The 18,567-nt window shown below is 48.9% G+C and overlaps 1 protein-coding gene across 2 annotated transcripts in view; it reads left to right on the top strand.

Annotated features, from left to right (window-relative positions):
* LOC146863617 (carbonic anhydrase 9-like) overlaps positions 1–18,567 on the top strand; it is an 891,039-nt gene that overhangs the window by 622,479 nt on the left and 249,993 nt on the right. For both annotated transcript variants that reach the window (XM_085627646.1, XM_085627648.1), the window contains exon 4: positions 11,047–11,189. In XM_085627646.1, coding sequence (XP_085483772.1) covers positions 11,047–11,189 — 143 coding nt within the window. The remainder of the gene's footprint in view (positions 1–11,046; positions 11,190–18,567) is intronic.

Consider the following 18,567-nt stretch of genomic DNA (forward strand, 5'->3'; position numbering starts at 1 on the left):
GCGACCCTCAGCCGACGTGGGACAGTCGCCCTCCAGAAGCTGGCCTTCCTTGAAGCCTCCCAGAGCCCGTGACTGCAGAGCCCAGCTGTACCTACGACACCTGAAGCACCCGACATCCACGAGCTCCTTCCTGTGAGCTCCCTGGTCACTTTGCTGTGACCCAGACTCTGTCCCCTCTGCTTTCAGGTTCATCTTTACCTTCTCTTCTTCTTCAATCTTCACGACTTCAACGACGCTTTCAGCTAGCAGCAGTTTGGACTACTTTTCCATAGAAAATCAGCCCGCGACCCGACACCAGAATCGACCTATGCACCCGGCTTCCCTGGGGCAGGTAACAGTGGTACTTCGGTACTCCCGTGGTGGTGGGCTCTCCAAAGCCTTAAGTCTCAAGCCTTAACTTTGTACTGTTGCTAGATGTGTCCTTAAACTTTAACTATTCAACCGCGACATTCTCCATAGGCTAACATTGCGATCCCGATAGCAGCTCTTTGCACTGCACGCGTCTACCGTGGGTCCCCTTCCTCTTAACTGTGGGTGGATTCTGAAGGGGCAAGCGATCCTGAATGCCCTAGGCATTGCCTGTAGAATTGTCGTGGTTCTTATACCACTATTTTAGTATATGGTTCGGTCCCCCCCTGGGGCCCATTGATTTCTGTGCTATTTATTGTGTTTATAAATGCTTGTTTGAATTGTAACTTTGCCACTAGCCACATAAAGTGACTGTGGGATTCTGTCTAGAATAAATACATATATTTTATATATATACCTGTGTGGGCTACTCTTTCATTTGGTTATTCAAGAGGTTATTATGGTAAAACAATAAGCTTAACACTCTTTCAAGACTTAGCCTGAAGGCTGCTCTCCACAGCTACCACTAGGATAGCTTTCTTTAAAGGTTGTCTTAAACCTATCATCAATAGGAGTCGAATTGGACTGGTGCAAGGTGTCCCTATAACTAGGAACAGCATATGCCAGGCCAACTTCTCACATTTGTGTGCAGCGGTTGGATTCAAGCTTGCCATTGTTTTACCAGATAACAAATTGAATTTCTAAAGTGAAAGCCACTTGGTACCAAAGGTACATATAAATTCAAGCTAGAATACAATAAGTTCTACTGAACTTAGAGTTGTATGTAGAGGGTTTAGCACACCTTGACTACAACTCAAGAGAGGGTTCAGTAGGCCACACTTAGTGTAGGTAGATACATCACTACACTAAACATGTCTTCAGGTGCAGGTGCCACTAAGGCTATGGAAGGACCCCACAGGGTCCCAGTTGATAAGTATGATCATCTCTCCTTTGCAGAGCTCAGGGAGATGTGCACCCTCAGAAAACTGAAGACAAACAAAGGTGCTAACACCCAACGCCTTAGGGAAATCCTGCTCATTGCAGACTTTATGGAAAGCATAGGGTCTAGTGGGACTGACAGGCGAGGTGGGCATCCATCAGAAGAGGACCCTCCAGTAGGGGACTCTGATGAGGACCAGGAAGAGGATGAAAGTCCTGACCTGGAAGAAACAAACCACTCACAACAGGGAGGTGAAGGCCCAAGAGGCACTCCCTCCATCCCTAGTGGGAGAGTGGTGGGTCCAAGAAGGAAAAGATCCCCCTCAGTGGGATCCAACCATTCTCAGGGATCCAAAGGGTCCTCTGCCTCTTCTCAGAGAAGAGAATCCTCCCATGAGAGGAAATGCAGACTGATCAAATTTGAGCAGGCTAAGCTTCAGCTTAGAAGAGAACAGTTAGCATTGGACAGGGAAGCCCTGGAGCTTCAGAAAGCTTCAATAAAGTGGGGTCTAGAGACCCCTGGTGGCAGTAAGGAAACCCCTAGAGTTAGAGAGAAAGTCCCTGACAATAGGAACCTCCACAAGATTGTGCCCCCCTATCAGAATGGGGATGATATCCACAAATGGATATCTGCTCTTGAAAGGGCCTGTAGAGTACAGAGGGTCCCAGTAGAGCAGTGGGCAGCAATCCTGTGGCTCTCCTTTTCAGATAAAGGAAGAGACAAGCTCCTCTCTGTAAGAGAAGAGGATGCTGATGACTATTATATCTTGAAAGCTGCTTTAATAGATGGGTTTGGCTTAACCACTGATCAGTACAGACTTAAGTTCAGAGACACCCAGAAAGCACAAAATCAGGATTGGGTAGCCTTTGTGGATTGTGCAACCAAGGCACTGGAAGGTTGGTTAACTGGCAGCAAAGTAAATGATTATACAGGATTATACAATCTCATAATGAGGGAGCAGATCCTTAATAATTGTCAGAACCAGCTCTTACATCAGCACCTGGTTGACTCTGATCTGACCTCTCCCCAAGAATTGGGAAAGAAGGCAGACAAATGGGTCAGAACCAGGATTAAGCAAAAGGTCCAGCCCTTGAGAGGTGCAACTAAAAAGGAAGATGCCAAAAACTCTGACAAGGGTGGGGAAAAGGGAAAAGACCAGCAGTCTTCAACAGGCCCCCAAAAAGCAGCATCTGAGAATACCAAGAATAGCAAACCCAAACAACCAAGGAAGCCATGGTGTAAGTACTGTAAACAGACTACCCATTGGACTTCAGACTGTAATAAGGCCAAAGACTCCAAAAGCACCACACCTGCCCCTAAGGCTCCTGTTCCCCCTAGTACAGTTATAGGTGTTGGTGCACAGAACAAGGGCATAGTAGGGTTGACCCTGGGATCTGGAGAGGACTCTGGCCTAGTCAGAACTCCTACTCAGGCTGTTCTAGTTTGTGATGGGGACTTGTCCCTGTTTGTGAGCCCCAGTGGTCTGGGCAAATACAGACAACAGCCAACCATAAATGGAAGGGAGTCACTAGCTTACAGGGATACAGGGGCTAGTGTCACTATGGTGACTAAGGACCTTGTAGACCCTAGCCAGATCATACTTGGAGAGATATACCAAGTGACCAATGCTAGCAACGTTAGTACAGACCATGCTCTAGCTGTTGTGAACTTCTCCTGGGGAGGGGTAACTGGCCTCAAGAAAGTTGTGGTGAGTGCAGACCTACCTGTTGAATGTTTACTAGGGAATGATTTGGAGACCTCAGCATGGGCTGAGGTGGAGCTAAGTACCCATGCAGCAATGTTGGGTATACCAGCAGAAGTATTTGCCCTGACAAGGTCAAAAGCAAAGCTGACAGGAACTGAACAGGCCTTGGATCCTGGAAAAATGGACCAAGGGCCTTACAAGAGGAGGAGTAGCAGGGGTAAGGCAGAGCCTTCCCCCCAGGATCAGTCTGTAGAGACTCTTTTAGCAGAAGAGGATCTATCTCCTGAAGAAGGAACTGCCCCAGAGGAACTGGAACCTGATCAGGTTGAGTTCTTGGGGGCAGGGGGACCTTCTAGGGCAGACTTGAGCCTGGAGCAGCAGAGCTGCCCCACTCTTGAACCCCTCAGACAGCAAGCTGCTGCTGAGGCTGCAGGGGATGCCAGTGGGACCCATAAGATTTATTGGGATGAAGGGCTCCTTTACTCTGAGGGTCGAGACCCCAAGCCTGGTGCAGCCAGGAGGTTGGTCATACCTCAAAAGTTTAGGGGCTTCCTGCTCACACTGGCCCATGATATCCCCTTAGCAGGACACCTGGGCCAAAATAAGACTTGGGACAGAATTGTCCCACACTTTCATTGGCCCCACATGAGTGAAGACTGTAAGAGCTTTTGCAGCTCTTGCATTACCTGCCAGGCAAGTGGCAAGGCAGGTAAATCCACAAAGGCCCCCCTGATACCATTGCCTGTGGTGGGGGTGCCCTTTGAGCGGGTGGGGATTGACATTGTTGGTCCCCTGGACCCACCAACAGCATCTGGGCACAGGTTCATTTTAGTGGTAGTGGATCATGCCACTAGATACCCAGAAGCTATTCCCCTTAGGACCATCACAGCTCCTGTGGTGGCAAGGGCCCTCCTTGGAGTCTTCTCCAGGGTGGGGTTTCCTAAGGAGGTATTGTCTGACAGAGGTACAAACTTTATGAGTAGTTACCTGAAGGCAATGTGGAAGGAGTGTGGTGTGAACTACAAGTTCACCACCCCTTACCATCCTCAATGCAATGGTCTTGTTGAAAGGTTCAACAAGACCTTAAAGGGTATGATTAAAGGACTACCAGAAAAGCTTAGGCAAAAATGGGATGTTCTTCTGCCCTGCCTTCTCTTTGCATACAGAGAGGTGCCACAGAAGGGGGTTGGCTACAGCCCTTTTGAACTTTTGTTTGGCCATCCTGTTAGAGGGCCACTTTGTCTAGTGAAGGAGGGATGGGAGCAACCTCTCAAACCCCCTAAACAGGACATAGTGGACTACGTACTTGGTCTCCGCTCCCGGATGGCTGAGTATATGAAGAAGGCAACTAAAAACCTGGAGGCAAGTCAGGAATTACAGAAAGCCTGGCATGACCAAAAGGCTGTCCTGGTGGTGTACCAGCCAGGACAGAAGGTATGGGTGTGGGAGCCAGTGGCCCCAGCAGCTCTCCAAGATAAGTGGAGTGGACCCCATACCATTTTGGAGAAAAAGGGAGAGGTTACCTACCTGGTAGACCTTGGCACTCCCAGAAGTCCCCACAGGGTACTTCATGTGAATAGATTGAAAGCATATGTGGACAGGGCTGACATGGGCTTGCTCATGGCAACAGATGAGGGACAGGAGGAAGAGAGTGACCCTCTCCCAGACCTGCTCTCTCAGAACCCTGACGATGGGTCAGTTGATGGAGTAGCCTTGGCAGGCAGCCTCACTGACCAGCAGCAAGCAGACTGTAGACAGGTTCTACAAGCTTACAGACATATGTTTTCTCTGACTCCTAGTCAGACCACCTGGTGCACTCACAAAGTGGACACTGGGGACAGTCTGCCTGTCAAGAATAAGATCTACAGGCAACCTGACCATGTCAGGGACTGCATAAGGACTGAAGTCCAAAAGATGTTGGAGTTGGGAGTAATTGAGCCCTCAGATAGCCCTTGGGCTAGCCCAGTAGTCCTAGTACCAAAACCTCACACCCAGGGTGGTAAGAGAGAGATGAGGTTCTGTGTAGACTACAGGGGTCTCAATGCAGTCACTAAGACTGATGCTCATCCAATTCCCAGAGCAGATGAGCTCATAGATAGGTTGGCCTCAGCCAAATATCTGAGCACATTTGATCTGACAGCTGGCTACTGGCAGATAAGGTTAGCTGAGTCTGCAAAAGCCAAAACTGCATTTTCTACCCCTAGTGGGCATTATCAATTTATTGTGATGCCCTTTGGTTTGAAAAATGCACCTGCCACTTTTCAAAGGTTGGTGAACCAAGTCCTCTCAGGCCTGGAAGACTTTAGTGCAGCATATCTAGATGATATTGCTGTCTTTAGCTCCACCTGGGAAGATCACCTGATCCACCTGAGGAAAGTTTTAGAAGCCCTGCAAAAGGCTGGGCTCACTATCAAGGCTACTAAGTGCCAGATAGGGCAGAGTCAGGTTGTATACCTGGGACACCTTGTAGGTGGAGGCCAGGTTCAACCTTTACAGAGCAAAATCCAGACCATCATGGACTGGGTTGCTCCAACCACCCAGACTCAGGTTCGAGCTTTCTTGGGCCTGACTGGTTATTATAGGAGATTTGTAAAGGGATATGGATCCATAGTGACCCCCTTGAATGATCTCACCTCCAAGAGGATGCCCAAAAAGGTTCAGTGGACTGTCAGCTGTCAGAAAGCTTTTGATGACCTTAAACAGGCAATGTGCTCTGCTCCAGTGCTCCAAAGCCCCAACTACTCCAAAGAATTCATAGTTCAAACTGATGCTTCAGAGGTGGGGGTAGGTGCTGTGTTATCACAACTGAATGAGGAGGGCCAGGATCAACCAGTAGCTTTTATTAGCAGAAGGTTGACCCCCAGAGAGAAACGTTGGTCAGCCATAGAGAGGGAGGCCTTTGCTGTGGTCTGGGCCCTGAAGAAGCTGAGGCCATACTTGTTTGGCACTCACTTCATTGTTCAGACAGACCATAAGCCCCTCCTATGGCTAAAACAGATGAAGGGTGAAAACCCCAAACTACTCAGGTGGTCCATTTCCCTACAGGGGATGGACTATACAGTGGAACATAGACCTGGGAGCAACCATGCCAATGCAGATGGCCTCTCCAGATATTTCCACTTAGAACATGAAGACTCAACTGGTCAAGGTTAGTTTAATGTCCCTGCGTTTGGGGGGGGGTTGTGTAGGAGAGTGGCATCGACTGCATAGTTGCCCCCAACTTTTTGCTGATGTTTTGACTGTTTTTATGACTTTAGCCAGGCTGTGGCCCTGCTATCCAGGACCCCAGCCTATCTGCTTCCTCTGGTAAACTATGTGAGTACCCTAGGTACCAACCAATTGGATGCTGGGCATGCCCTACCAGTCCCTTGTAGATGGTACCCTAGGTACCCAGGGCATGGGTCCCCCAGTAGGCCTACCTTGGGCTGCAGCACGTATTGTGCCACCCTGGGACAGCCACCCAAACTGACACCACCAGACCACTACTGTAGTCTGGGTAAGGTGGTGCTAACACCCCTTACAGGGATGTAGGTACCCTATGTCCCATACCATTACAACACATATACTCTCATAGGTCACCCCTATGGCAGGCCCTGGTAATCCTACAGGGCTGGGTGCTGAGGTATGTGTGAGGGGGGACCCCTACGTGAGTAGGACCTCTCTGCAACCTTCGTAAAACCGATACTGGGTTGTTTGTAGTGTAGCCATACCATATACTCTAAACCGCATTATAAGTGAATCGCGTCATCGCGATAACTTGAGAATGGCTACACAGAACCATATCGTGCTTGGTGTCAAACATGAAGGAATTATACCCCCAGTCCAGCCATGGGCATGGGGGCACGATTCCCCCTTGCTAGGAGGGTGATATGGGAAAAGCGGTAGAATTTAGACACCAATTTAAAAGTGCACATGTACCACAAAATTGCTACTGTCCGCCACCTACACGACTCTGGCTGGCTGTTGCTGGGGAAAACCCCAGCCTCGCCAGCTGGACAATAGGGCTCCTGTGGCAGGGAGGTGCCAGCACCTCCCCAGACAGGATAATGTGGATTGGAACAGGGTGGGTGCACCAAATGTCCTTTCAGAGTTGCACGTAGGCAGCTGCAGAGCCACAATTCTGCATACACCGCCTGGAACCGGTTCAGGGGCATCCTGCCCCTCGCCCAGGCGGGAAACACACAAAGGGGAGTGGGTGTAGCCACCCTTTCCCGCCTCTACTCTGATTGGTAGGCTCTATTTTGGACCATCCCCTAATCTTGGAGATATATGGGAATAACTTTGCCCTAGAGCCTTAGATTCGTCCAGAACTTCACAGAACTGACCTTCGACGAGCTGCTGCCCAGCTGACTGAAGAAATCTCCCTTGGGATAAAGGAGTTATCCCCCTGCTTGGAAGGCACCTAAAAGACTGCAAGATACCCGGTTGGAACTTCGCTGCTCTCACGAACTTCGACGCCTTCCATCAACCTTGAGGTGGGTCTCCAGTGCATCCCAGAGTCCAGTGAGCGGGCCCAGCAATCCTGAGCACCGTGGACCACGTGGGTGCCGAGATCCCTGCATACCCCGAGACCCCGGCCACCTCTTGCATAGCACTCGACCCCGACCAGTGGGGAAGTGGTGCTTTGGCTCATTTCTGAGCCAACCTTCCAGCAGCATCCGTGCCAAAGCTCAGCTCCCTAGCCCGCTCCGGTGGCCCGTGGGAGCCCTTTTACGCACTCCATTTTGCTGCCCTCCGCGGTCCCTTGTCTCTCGACTTGTGGGCCCTGACGGAGGAAACCCTATCTTTCCAAGAGTTCCCCTGGTTGCTCCAGGCCTGCTCTACGCTCCCTGCAAAGGAGAGCACCCTCAGACCTCGTGGGTCTGCACCAGCAGCTGCTTTGTTCATCTTGCATGGGTTGCGGTTGCCAATGCTTAGTGGATCCAATCGGGACACTAACACCGCAGCGACCCTCAGCCGACGTGGGACAGTCGCCCTCCAGAAGCTGGCCTTCCTTGAAGCCTCCCGGAGCCCGTGACTGCAGAGCCCAGCTGTACCTTCGACACCTGAAGCACCCGATATCCACGAGCTCCTTCCTGTGAGCTCCCTGGTCACTTTGCTGTGACCCAGACTCTGTCCCCTCTGCTTTCAGGTTCATCTTTACCTTCTCTTCTTCTTCAATCTTCACGACTTCAACGACGCTTCCAGCTAGCAGCAGTTTGGACTACTTTTCCATAGAAAATCAGCCCGCGACCCGACACCAGAATCGACCTATGCACCCGGCTTCCCTGGGGCAGGTAACAGTGGTACTTCGGTACTCCCGTGGTGGTGAGCTCTCCAAAGCCTTAAGTCTCAAGCCTTAACTTTGTACTGTTGCTAGAAGTGTCCTTAAACTTTAACTATTCAACCGCGACATTCTCCATAGGCTAACATTGCGATCCCGATAGCAGCTCTTTGCACTGCACGCGTCTCCCGTGGGTCCCCTTCCTCTTAACTGTGGGTGGATTCTGAAGGGGCAAGCGATCCTGAATGCCCTAGGCATTGCCTGTAGAATTGTCGTGGTTCTTATACCACTATTTTAGTATATGGTTCGGTCCCCCCGTGGGGCCCATTGATTTCTGTGCTATTTATTGTGTTTATAAATGCTTGTTTGAATTGTAACTTTGCCACTAGCCACATAAAGTGATTGTGGGATTCTGTCTAGAATAAATACATATATTTTATATATATACCTATGTGGGCTACTCTTTCATTTGGTTATTCAAGAGGTTATTATGGTAAAACAATAAGCTTAACACTCCTTCAAGACTTAGCCTGAAGGCTGCTCTCCACAGCTACCACTAGGATAGCTTTCTTTAAAGGTTGTCTTAAACCTATCATCAATAGGAGTCGAATTGGACTGGTGCAAGGTGGCCCTATAACTAGGAACAGCATATGCCAGGCCAACTTCTCACAAGTGTGTATACGAATAGATAGAGCAGTAGAACACACCCAAAACGCAGCAAATCTCTCCAGGATGGAGCAGGAGTCACCCACCATGTTCTCCGACCAACAGACTCTTGCGCCGCTCTTGCCGTAACCGAACAAAATCAGAGAACGTGGTTGGCAAAATGAAGGCAGAGCGCCAACATATTGCATGAGCCACCGCCAACCTAAAGATGGCGGCATGCTGTTGATGTGGATGCAGAGTGGCTCTTGGTGCGCCTGTGCACCAAAACCTCCCAAAGCAACAAAGGGCCGAGAGAGGAACAGGCTCCACAGAAGGTCCCACGGAGCTGCGCACGTCTTCATGCAGGCAGGATTGCACGCTCTCTTTTGAGCTTGTGCTTACGTTTTTGAACCGCCACACAGCAGTTAACAAATGGCCACTGACGTGAAGTCTCAGTGGACACAACAAATAATAGTCAAAAGGTGTCTCACCTCTCTTGACTCCCAAGTGTCTTGACTCTGTGTGAGACAAAACAACACCATGTCCAGCACATACCACAGGTCGTTGTCTGGAGAGTAGACGCCCTACACAACACGGGACGCTTCTAAATGTTCCACTTCCCCAGACTCTTTTGCCAACTAAGCAGAGGTGAAACTCCTATCACAACGCGGCTGGAGTCAGGAACAATGTGGCACTTCATAAAGGTTGCAGTAGACATATGTAATTGGGCAGAGACACTGCAGCTCTTGTAAAAGTGAAGCAGAAACAGCAAGAACTGGCACACTTGGGTTGTGGGCGACCGATGGCAAGGTCACTGGTGGGGCTAGGGTGCCAGTTTGCCATAGAATAAGTAGCTGTTAGTTACACACATTTCTTTACCATGACATTATTCCAGGTTTGAAAACTGTGTAAATAATGTTTCCAGGTTCGCAGGTTCAGGGTGCCAGAGTCCTTGTTCCAATCGTAGTTTGCAGTTTCTTGTCGCTTCTTTTCAAAATCTAGACTTCTTGAACATTGACTTCTTTTGTTGAGCACGTAGAACGCTGGTAGGTCTCCAGATCGTCGCCATGAAATTGTCGTAACTGAGTCCATGCATATTGGTGTAGTTCAGGATGATTTATTGTAGTTGGTTACAAGATAAGTAGATGAGATAGATAAGTCCAGTACAGGTCCTGAACTTGCCCCACCAGGAGCAGCCAGCATGCTGCTCACCCATTCTCAACTGTGGCTTTTCTTCACAGACTCCCAACATTCCATAATACATCATCACAGTAACATGCCACTGGCAGAGCATGTGGTGGAAAATGGCATACATAAACATGCACAGGAGACTAGGATACTACAAATATTAGTAAGAGTGGAGAATGTGAAACCTTCGGCATGAGGTGATCTACTGCTAGGTTCTGGACACTTGGAGAATTTAATCTGGCATAAGCGCATGCCATGGCAGCTCCCTTGGTATACTCCAGTGAGGAACGAATGAAGGTTATAAGTACCAAGGTCTGCGTGGAAGTGCTTGGCAAGGAAGATTACTCCTCAGAACATTGATGGTGTAAAAGCAGGTTTTGTAGTAGCAGAAGACGTGTCAGCACAGACTAGGCTGCCACACTGCTATTTCCATCATGTGTGTGCCCGGGGAGGTCTGGTCTCTGCTGGAATTCTTTCATTGTTCTCCCAGCTTCAGTTGGATGACGCTAGTATTCTTATTGTGGTTTTCTTTTCTCATGTTTGATGCATGCGTTCCTGCACATGTTCCCATTTGGACTTATTTGTTTAAGTATGAAACCTGATGGTACGTATCTCCCACAAGTTGCAACAGGAATGACCTCCATCATGTACACGAAGTAGTGAATCTGTGTGTCTTACACGTCATATGTGTGTCATACACAGAGCTTCAACAGTACTGTATCTAATCAGTTGACATATTTTTCTGTCTTTAATGTCTTCATTCCTCCTATTTACACACTGACCGCTTTCGGCTATTCTGATTTACATCGTGCCGTCTGCCCTGCGCTTGTGAACCATCACTGTCACTGTGATACTCCACTCCACTGCACCCATGAACCTTGTTCTGTGATTCTAACCACTGACTTCCTTGGATGCACTTATCTCCTCTCATTATGCCTCTCTATTCTACATTTGCAGTTGTCCTCCAGCTGCCCAAGGAGCTGTCCATTGTTGGAGGTCTGCCCCTGGAGTACAGAGCAGCCCAGCTTCACTTCCACTGGGGGTCACCCAAGAGGCCTGGCTCCGAGCACACTGTGAACGGGGAGTACTACCCCGGCGAGGTACAGTACCATACCAACACTACCTGGGCGAGGTACAGTACCACACCAACACTAACCCAAGGCTTGAATTCCCCCGGTGAGGTACAGTATCATACCAACACTAACCCAAGGCTTGACATGCCCCGGCGAGGTACAGTACCATTCGAACACTAACCCAAGGCTTGCACTACCCCGGCGAGGTACAGTACCACACCAACACTAACGCAAGGCTTGCTCTACCACGGCGAGGTACAGTACCACACCAACACTAACCCAAGGCTTGCACTGCCACGGCGAGGTACAGTACCACACCAACACTAAACCAAGGCTTGCACTACCACGGCGAGGTACAGTACCATGCCAATGCTAACCCAGGGCTTGCACTACCCCGGAGAGGTACAGTACCACACCAACACTAACGCAAGGCTTGCACTACCCTGTCGAGGTACAGTACTATACCAACACTAAGCAAGGCTTGCACTACCCTGGTGAGGTATAGTACCATACCAACACTATCTGGGCGAGGTACAGTACCATACCAATACTAACGCAAGGCTTGCACTACCCTGATGAGGTATAGTACCATACCAACACTACCTGGGCGAGGTACAGTACCATACCAATACTAATGCAAGGCTTGAATTCCCCCGGTGAGGTACAGTACCATACCAACACTAACCCAAGGCTTGAACTGCCCCGGCGAGGTACAGTACCATTCGAACACTAACCCAAGGCTTGCACCACCCCGGAGAGGTACAGTACCATACCAACACTAACCCAAGGCTTGCACTACCCCAGCGAGGTACAGTACCATACCAACACTAACACAGGGCTTGCACTACCCTGGAGAGGTACAGTACCATACCAACGCTAACCCAGGGCTTGCACTACCCCAGCGAGGTACAGTACCATACCAACACTAACCCAAGGCTTGCACTACCCCAGCGAGGTACAGTACCATACCAACACTAACCCAAGGCTTGCACTACACCGGGGAGGTACAGTACCATACCAACACTAACACAGGGCTTGCACTACCCCAGCGAGGTACAGTACCATACCAACACTAACCCAAGGCTTGCACTACACCGGGGAGGTACAGTACCATACCAACACTAACCCAAGGCTTGCACTACCCCCGGTGAGGTACAGTACCATACCAACACTAACCCAAGGCTTGCACTACCCCAGCGAGGTACAGTACCATACCAACACTAACAAAAGGCTTGCACTACCCTGGCGAGGTACAGTACCAAGCCAACACTAACCCAAGGCTTGCACTACCCCGGCGAGGTACAGTACCAGGCCAACACTAACAAAAGGCTTGCACTACCCTGGCGAGGTACAGTACCAAGCCAACACTAACAAAAGGCTTGCACTACCCCGGCAAGGTACAGTACCAGGCCAACACTAACAAAAGGCTTGCACTACCCCGGCGAGGTACAGTACCAGGCCAACACTAACAAAAGGCTTGGATGTTTCAGCAAGAGTGGTAAGGGCCTGCGCTAAGTGATACATTTGTAAAACTTGAGTGCCAGGGAGCCAGAGAGAAAGTGGTTGCATCATTAAGAGAAGGTGACATTAATAGCAAGCAACCATAAGTATTTCAGTGAGGTTCAAAAAAGGACTTAGGGCCACATGTACGCCACATTTTAGCGGTCGCAAATGGAGAATCTGGCCATTTGCGACTGCTAAAGAGTCGTTTGGCATGCACTAACCCTATTTTGTGAGTGGGTAACATATCACGACTCTCAAAATAAGGTTTGTGAGTTGGTATTACGAAGGGGCGTTTCAAGGGCGTCCTTTCCTAATAGTGAGTCGTAGGAGCATGTATGAATATTTTGCAACCAGGATGTGGTCTTAAAACATTCAGATTTTACCGACTTCGTGAAGGAGGCGGTAATCCATTCGCAAAGAGGAAGGGCTCCCCAAGGGACCTCTTCCCCTTTGTGGACTTTTTTTTGACTATGCAGGTCCAGGAGGCAATCACAGATCATGTCTGGGTGAGGAGAAGGTGACTTCACGGGAAGGCCTTCTATTATATAACTCTAATTCGCCCATATTCCGATCCCCCTGCAAGGCCTTTCATCTTAGATCTTTCCCATCTCAGCAGCTTGCATGCATCATCTTGTTTATGCTCTTCACTGCCCCACACCTGGATTCATGTTGTACCTGTACAGTGACATACATACCCACAGGTTCTGTAGTAGCTCTTGGTTCACCTGTTGCCTCCATCCTGCACACAATTCAGTGCACTTTACACATGGATCTTATGCTCGTACGTGGCTTCACACATTAACCATAACACGCAATGCCACGCCATAAATGCACAAGTAGAACATATCGGCTCCCGGTGCTCATGGGTGGTCAATGGGAATCTCTCTACCAGTAACACACATGGAGATGTCTGTGCACCCTCAAGCCACCTATGGGTCTCTCCCTATATTCTGGTTTTAGATATGTGCCTGCTGATGCATTCTGGTAGTACATGTGGTCATTCTATGTACTCGGGGAAAAATACATGAGTGAATCAAGCACTCACCCCAGGGGAACCTCTGTGTTCTGTAGGTGAAAGTTCTGATCCTGTCCAAGTGCACTTACACTTTTATCCTTTCAGTGTTACTGAAATGAGAACCTACTGTCCATGAATATGTTCCTACAGAAAGCACAGTGTCTGGTGGTTAATGGGAGGCAGCGTAATGCACCGGATATGGATGCAGTCAATAGTCATGGTGCTTTTCAGAGGTTTGATCCTACCCCGACACCCTCAAATCTGTGCCAATCACAGATGTCCAAAACACAAGTTTCAAATACAGCACAAATATATTCTCTGCAAAACACGTTTAGCGTAATACAGCATAAGAATAGGCTGTAAAACATTTGTTTCAAAATACAGCACAAGCATGGTGTCTGCAAATCATGTGTTTCAAAATACAGCACAAGTATGGTGTCTGTAAATCATGTGTTTCAAAATACAGCACAAGTATGGTGTCTGCAAATCATGTGTTTCAAAATACAGCACAAGTATGGTGTCTGTAAATCATGTGTTTCAAAATACAGCACATGTATGGTGTCTGTAAATCATACGTTTCTAAATACAGCACAAGTATGGTGTCTGCAAATCATGTGTTTCAAAATACAGCACGAGTATGGTGTCTGCAAATCATGCGTTTCAAAATACAGCACAAGTATGGTGTCTGTAAATCATGCGTTTCAAAATACAGCACAAGTATGGTGTTTGCAAATCATGTGTTTCTAAATACAGCACAACGGTTGTGTCTGCAAATCATGTGTTTTAAAATGCAGCACACGTATGGTGTCTGCAAGTCATGTGTTTCTAAATACAGCAAATCGTGTGTTTCTAAATACAGCACAAGTGTGGTGTCTGTAAATCACGTGTTTCTAAATACAGCACAAGTATGGTGTCTGAAAATCGTGTTTCTAAACACAGCACAAGTATGGTGTCTGTAAATCATGTGTTTGTAAACACAGCACAAGTATGGTGTCTGCAAATCATGTGTTTCAAAATACAAAACAAGTATGGTGTCTGCAAATCATGTGTTTCAAAATACAGCACAAGTATGGTGTCTGCAAATCATGTGTTTCAAAATACAGCACATGTATGGTGTCTGTAAATCATGCGTTTCTAAATACAGCACAAGTATGGTGTCTGCAAATCATGTGTTTCAAAATACAGCACAAGTATGATGTCTGCAACTCATGTGTTTTAAAATATAGCACAAGTATGGTGTCTGCAAATCGTGTTTCTAATTACAGCACAAGTATGGTGTTTGCAAATCATGTGTTTCTAAATACAGCACAAGTATGGTGTTTGCAAATCATGTGTTTCTAAATACAGCACAACGGTTGTGTCTGCAAATCATGTGTTTTAAAATGCAGCACACGTATGGTGTCTGCAAGTCATGTGTTTCTAAATACAGCAAATCGTGTGTTTCTAAATACAGCACAAGTGTGGTGTCTGTAAATCACGTGTTTCTAAATACAGCACAAGTATGGTGTCTGCAAATCATGTGTATATTTTAAAACACATGATTGTAACAAGGAACCTCCTGAGGCTTGAGCCGGGAGTAGAGCGGAAGCGCTGCATTTGTCTTTTAAACTTGTAAATTGCTGTTGTGTGTTATTTTAACAAAAGCACTCGCTGCACTTACCCCTCGAGCACCCCAGCACTGCACAAACCCCTGGAGGTCAGCGGAGCAACACGCTACCACAGCAGAGTGTTTGTCTACCTCGCCGCCATTACGAGGACATAGGCCACGCCCACCGGATAGGCCACGCCCCCTCACTCGCGTCCTGATACAAAAGCGCGCGGAATTCAAGTGCCGCTTATTGTAACAAGGAACCTCCTGAGGCTTGAGCCGGGAGTAGAGCGGAAGCGCTGCATTTGTCTTTTAAACTTGTAAATTGCTGTTGTGTGTTATTTTAACAAAAGCACTCACTGCACTTACCCCTCGAGCACCCCAGCACTGCACAAACCCCTGGAGGTCAGCGGAGCAACACGCTACCACAGGAGAGTGTTTGTCTACCTCGCCGCCATTACGAGGACATAGGCCACGCCCACCGGATAGGCCACGCCCCCTCACTCGCGTCCTGATACAAAAGCGCGCGGAATTCAAGTGCCGCTTATTGTAACAAGGAACCTCCTGAGGCTTGAGCCGGGAGTAGAGCGGAAGCACTGCATTTGTCTTTTAAACTTGTAAATTGCTGTTGTGTGTTATTTTAACAAAAGCACTCGCTGCACTTACCCCTCGAGCACCCCAGCACTGCACAAACCCCTGGAGGTCAGCGGAGCAACACGCTACCACAGGAGAGTGTTTGTCTACCTCGCTGCCATTACGAGGACATAGGCCACGCCCACCGGATAGGCCACGCCCCCTCACTCGCCTCCTGATCTGCCTCCTATAAGAATGTGCTCATTCAGGAAGCGCAGCGGACGAGCGCAGCGGGCGCGACGAATGCGCGCCGAAGGCGCGCATAAGGCAAGCTCGTCTGCGCTCGTCCGCGCCGAGTCCGGGCCAGGGGCCACATCCCTAACAAACCAGGCAAAAGAGATCAGAGCCTATAGCCCAGACGCGCTTCACGATTTGAGACCTGTGGAACATGAATGTTTGAGGTATGGGCTTGATACCACACCCCTTCCAGCTACTTGTCCTAAATGTAGCGTGCCCCTCTCCACGTGGCGGGAAAAAACCCGGAAACATGAATACCGCATGCTCCTATTAAACTGTAGATCCCTTCCCAAACATAAGGCAGAAATATCACTCCTACTGGATGAACGCAAGCCAGATGCACTGTTCCTCACGGAAACATGGTTAACGCCAGAATCCGACCCCGATGTGGTAGCCGCCCTCCCCTCTGGTTACCAAATCACTCGTCAGGATCGCCTTGACGGCAGAGGGGGAGGACTGGCAATCATATTCAAAGATCAATATCGCTGTAGACCCACCGTGGAAAACATTCCAGACTGTGAAAATTTAGCCTTCGCGCTGGAGTTTTCCCCTAATCACTGCCTCTCGGGCACCTTGATATACCGCCCACCCGGCCCCCCAAAACAATTTCATAACTGTCTACCAACAACAGTGGCACCACGCATCTGCACTGCCGCCAACTTCACTGTGTTAGGCGACCTTAACTTACATTTTGATTCGCCATCAGACTCAACGGCCACCTCCCTGGCCGATGACCTGGCCGCACTACAGCTCACTCAACGAGTAAACACCTCAACCCATAATAAGGGACACCTCTTAGATCCAGTATTTAGCAACTGTGCGGAGCTCTCAATTGAGTCCCCACTTCCCCTCCCCTGGACTGACCACTCTCTGGTGCCCCTCACCTGGTCCACTGAGAAATGCAGTCCATCAACCCCCTCGACTAGATTCGCTAGATCGTGGGCACGGATACAAGTGGATGAATGGACAAACAGACTATTGGAAAAACTCCCCTCAAATAACGAGGATCCTTGTCGGGCAAACCAAGAGTACGAAAGCTGGATTCTGCACTCCCTTGAAACCATCCTCCCTCTTAAAAAGTCCACGGCAAAACGATCCCATAAAACAGCACCATGGTATTCGGAAGCCCTCAGGACCAAAAAACGCCAATGCCGAAAAGCAGAAAGAAAATGGCGCCTAAATTATTCCATGGAGGACAAAGCCAGATATCGGGAAGAAATAAAAGTATATAAAGAGGAAATAAAAATTGCCCAAACGGCTTACTTCTCGAACAAAATCCTAGCCTCAAATTCTAAATCCAGGGAAATTTTCCAAACTCTGCAGAAATTGACAAAACCACCCTCCCCCAGTGCACACGAGGAGAAATCAGTCTCCCAATGCAATGACTTGGCAGAATTCTTTTCGACCAAAGTAAATAAGATATACACTTCCTTCCCAATCAGTACTACCTCTCCGACAGCCCAGGACAACAACAGGGGGTCAGACCTTGTGCTAGCCTCCTCTCCCACACTTGATCATTTTCCCTGCATGGACCTGGAAATGGTCGAATCTATGGCTCGGAAAGTGAAATCCGGCTCTCCAACCGACCCGGCCCCTCCAAAGACAATGTTACTCGCATCTCAGACGGTTCTTCCCACCATCAAGAATCTTGTGAATGCTTCCATTGACTCTGCCTCTGTTCCGTCTGCCTGGAAACGGGCAATGGTTCGAGCATTAATAAAAAAGCCAAATTTAGACCCATCGGACTTTGCCAACTACCGTCCGATTTCATTACTCCCCTGGGTGAGCAAAATTGCGGAGAAGTACATCAACCTCCAATTGGTTAGTTACCTGGAAAACAATCAGCTGTTGGACCCTACCGAGACAGGGTTCAGGCCGAAGCACGGAACAGAGTCCGCACTCCTTATGGTCGTCGAGGAGTCCAGGAGAATCCTTGATCAAGGAGGATCAGTGGCAGTGGTCCTCCTTGATCTTAGCGCGGCGTTTGACACGGTCAATCATAACACCTTACTAAACCGTATGTCAAACGTCGGCATCGTGGACAAGGCCTGGCTCTGGCTAAAATCTTTCCTAAGTAACAGGTCGTTCCAGGTGTTTGACGGACAAACAGTCTCCTCCAGCATACCCCTGAAGTGTGGAGTCCCCCAAGGCTCCTCTCTTAGCCCTGCGCTTTTTAATATCTATATGAGACCACTGGCTGAGGTAGTTCGTCCGTATGGAGTTAAGATCATATCCTATGCGGACGACACACAGCTGGTGGTCTCCCTAGCGCAGGAAGCCCTACATCCCCTGTCAGGGGGTCTAACAAAATGCCTGGAGGAGGTGAAGTCCTGGATGACCCTGTCATCGCTAAAACTCAATGGGGACAAAACGGAGCTTATGCTCCTGGGCCCGGCTGACCCGACCCTCTTCAAGTCATTATGGCCCAC

The sequence above is a fragment of the Triturus cristatus genome, chromosome 2_1 (genome assembly GCF_964204655.1).
Source record: "Triturus cristatus chromosome 2_1, aTriCri1.1, whole genome shotgun sequence".
NCBI lineage: Eukaryota > Metazoa > Chordata > Amphibia > Caudata > Salamandridae > Triturus > Triturus cristatus.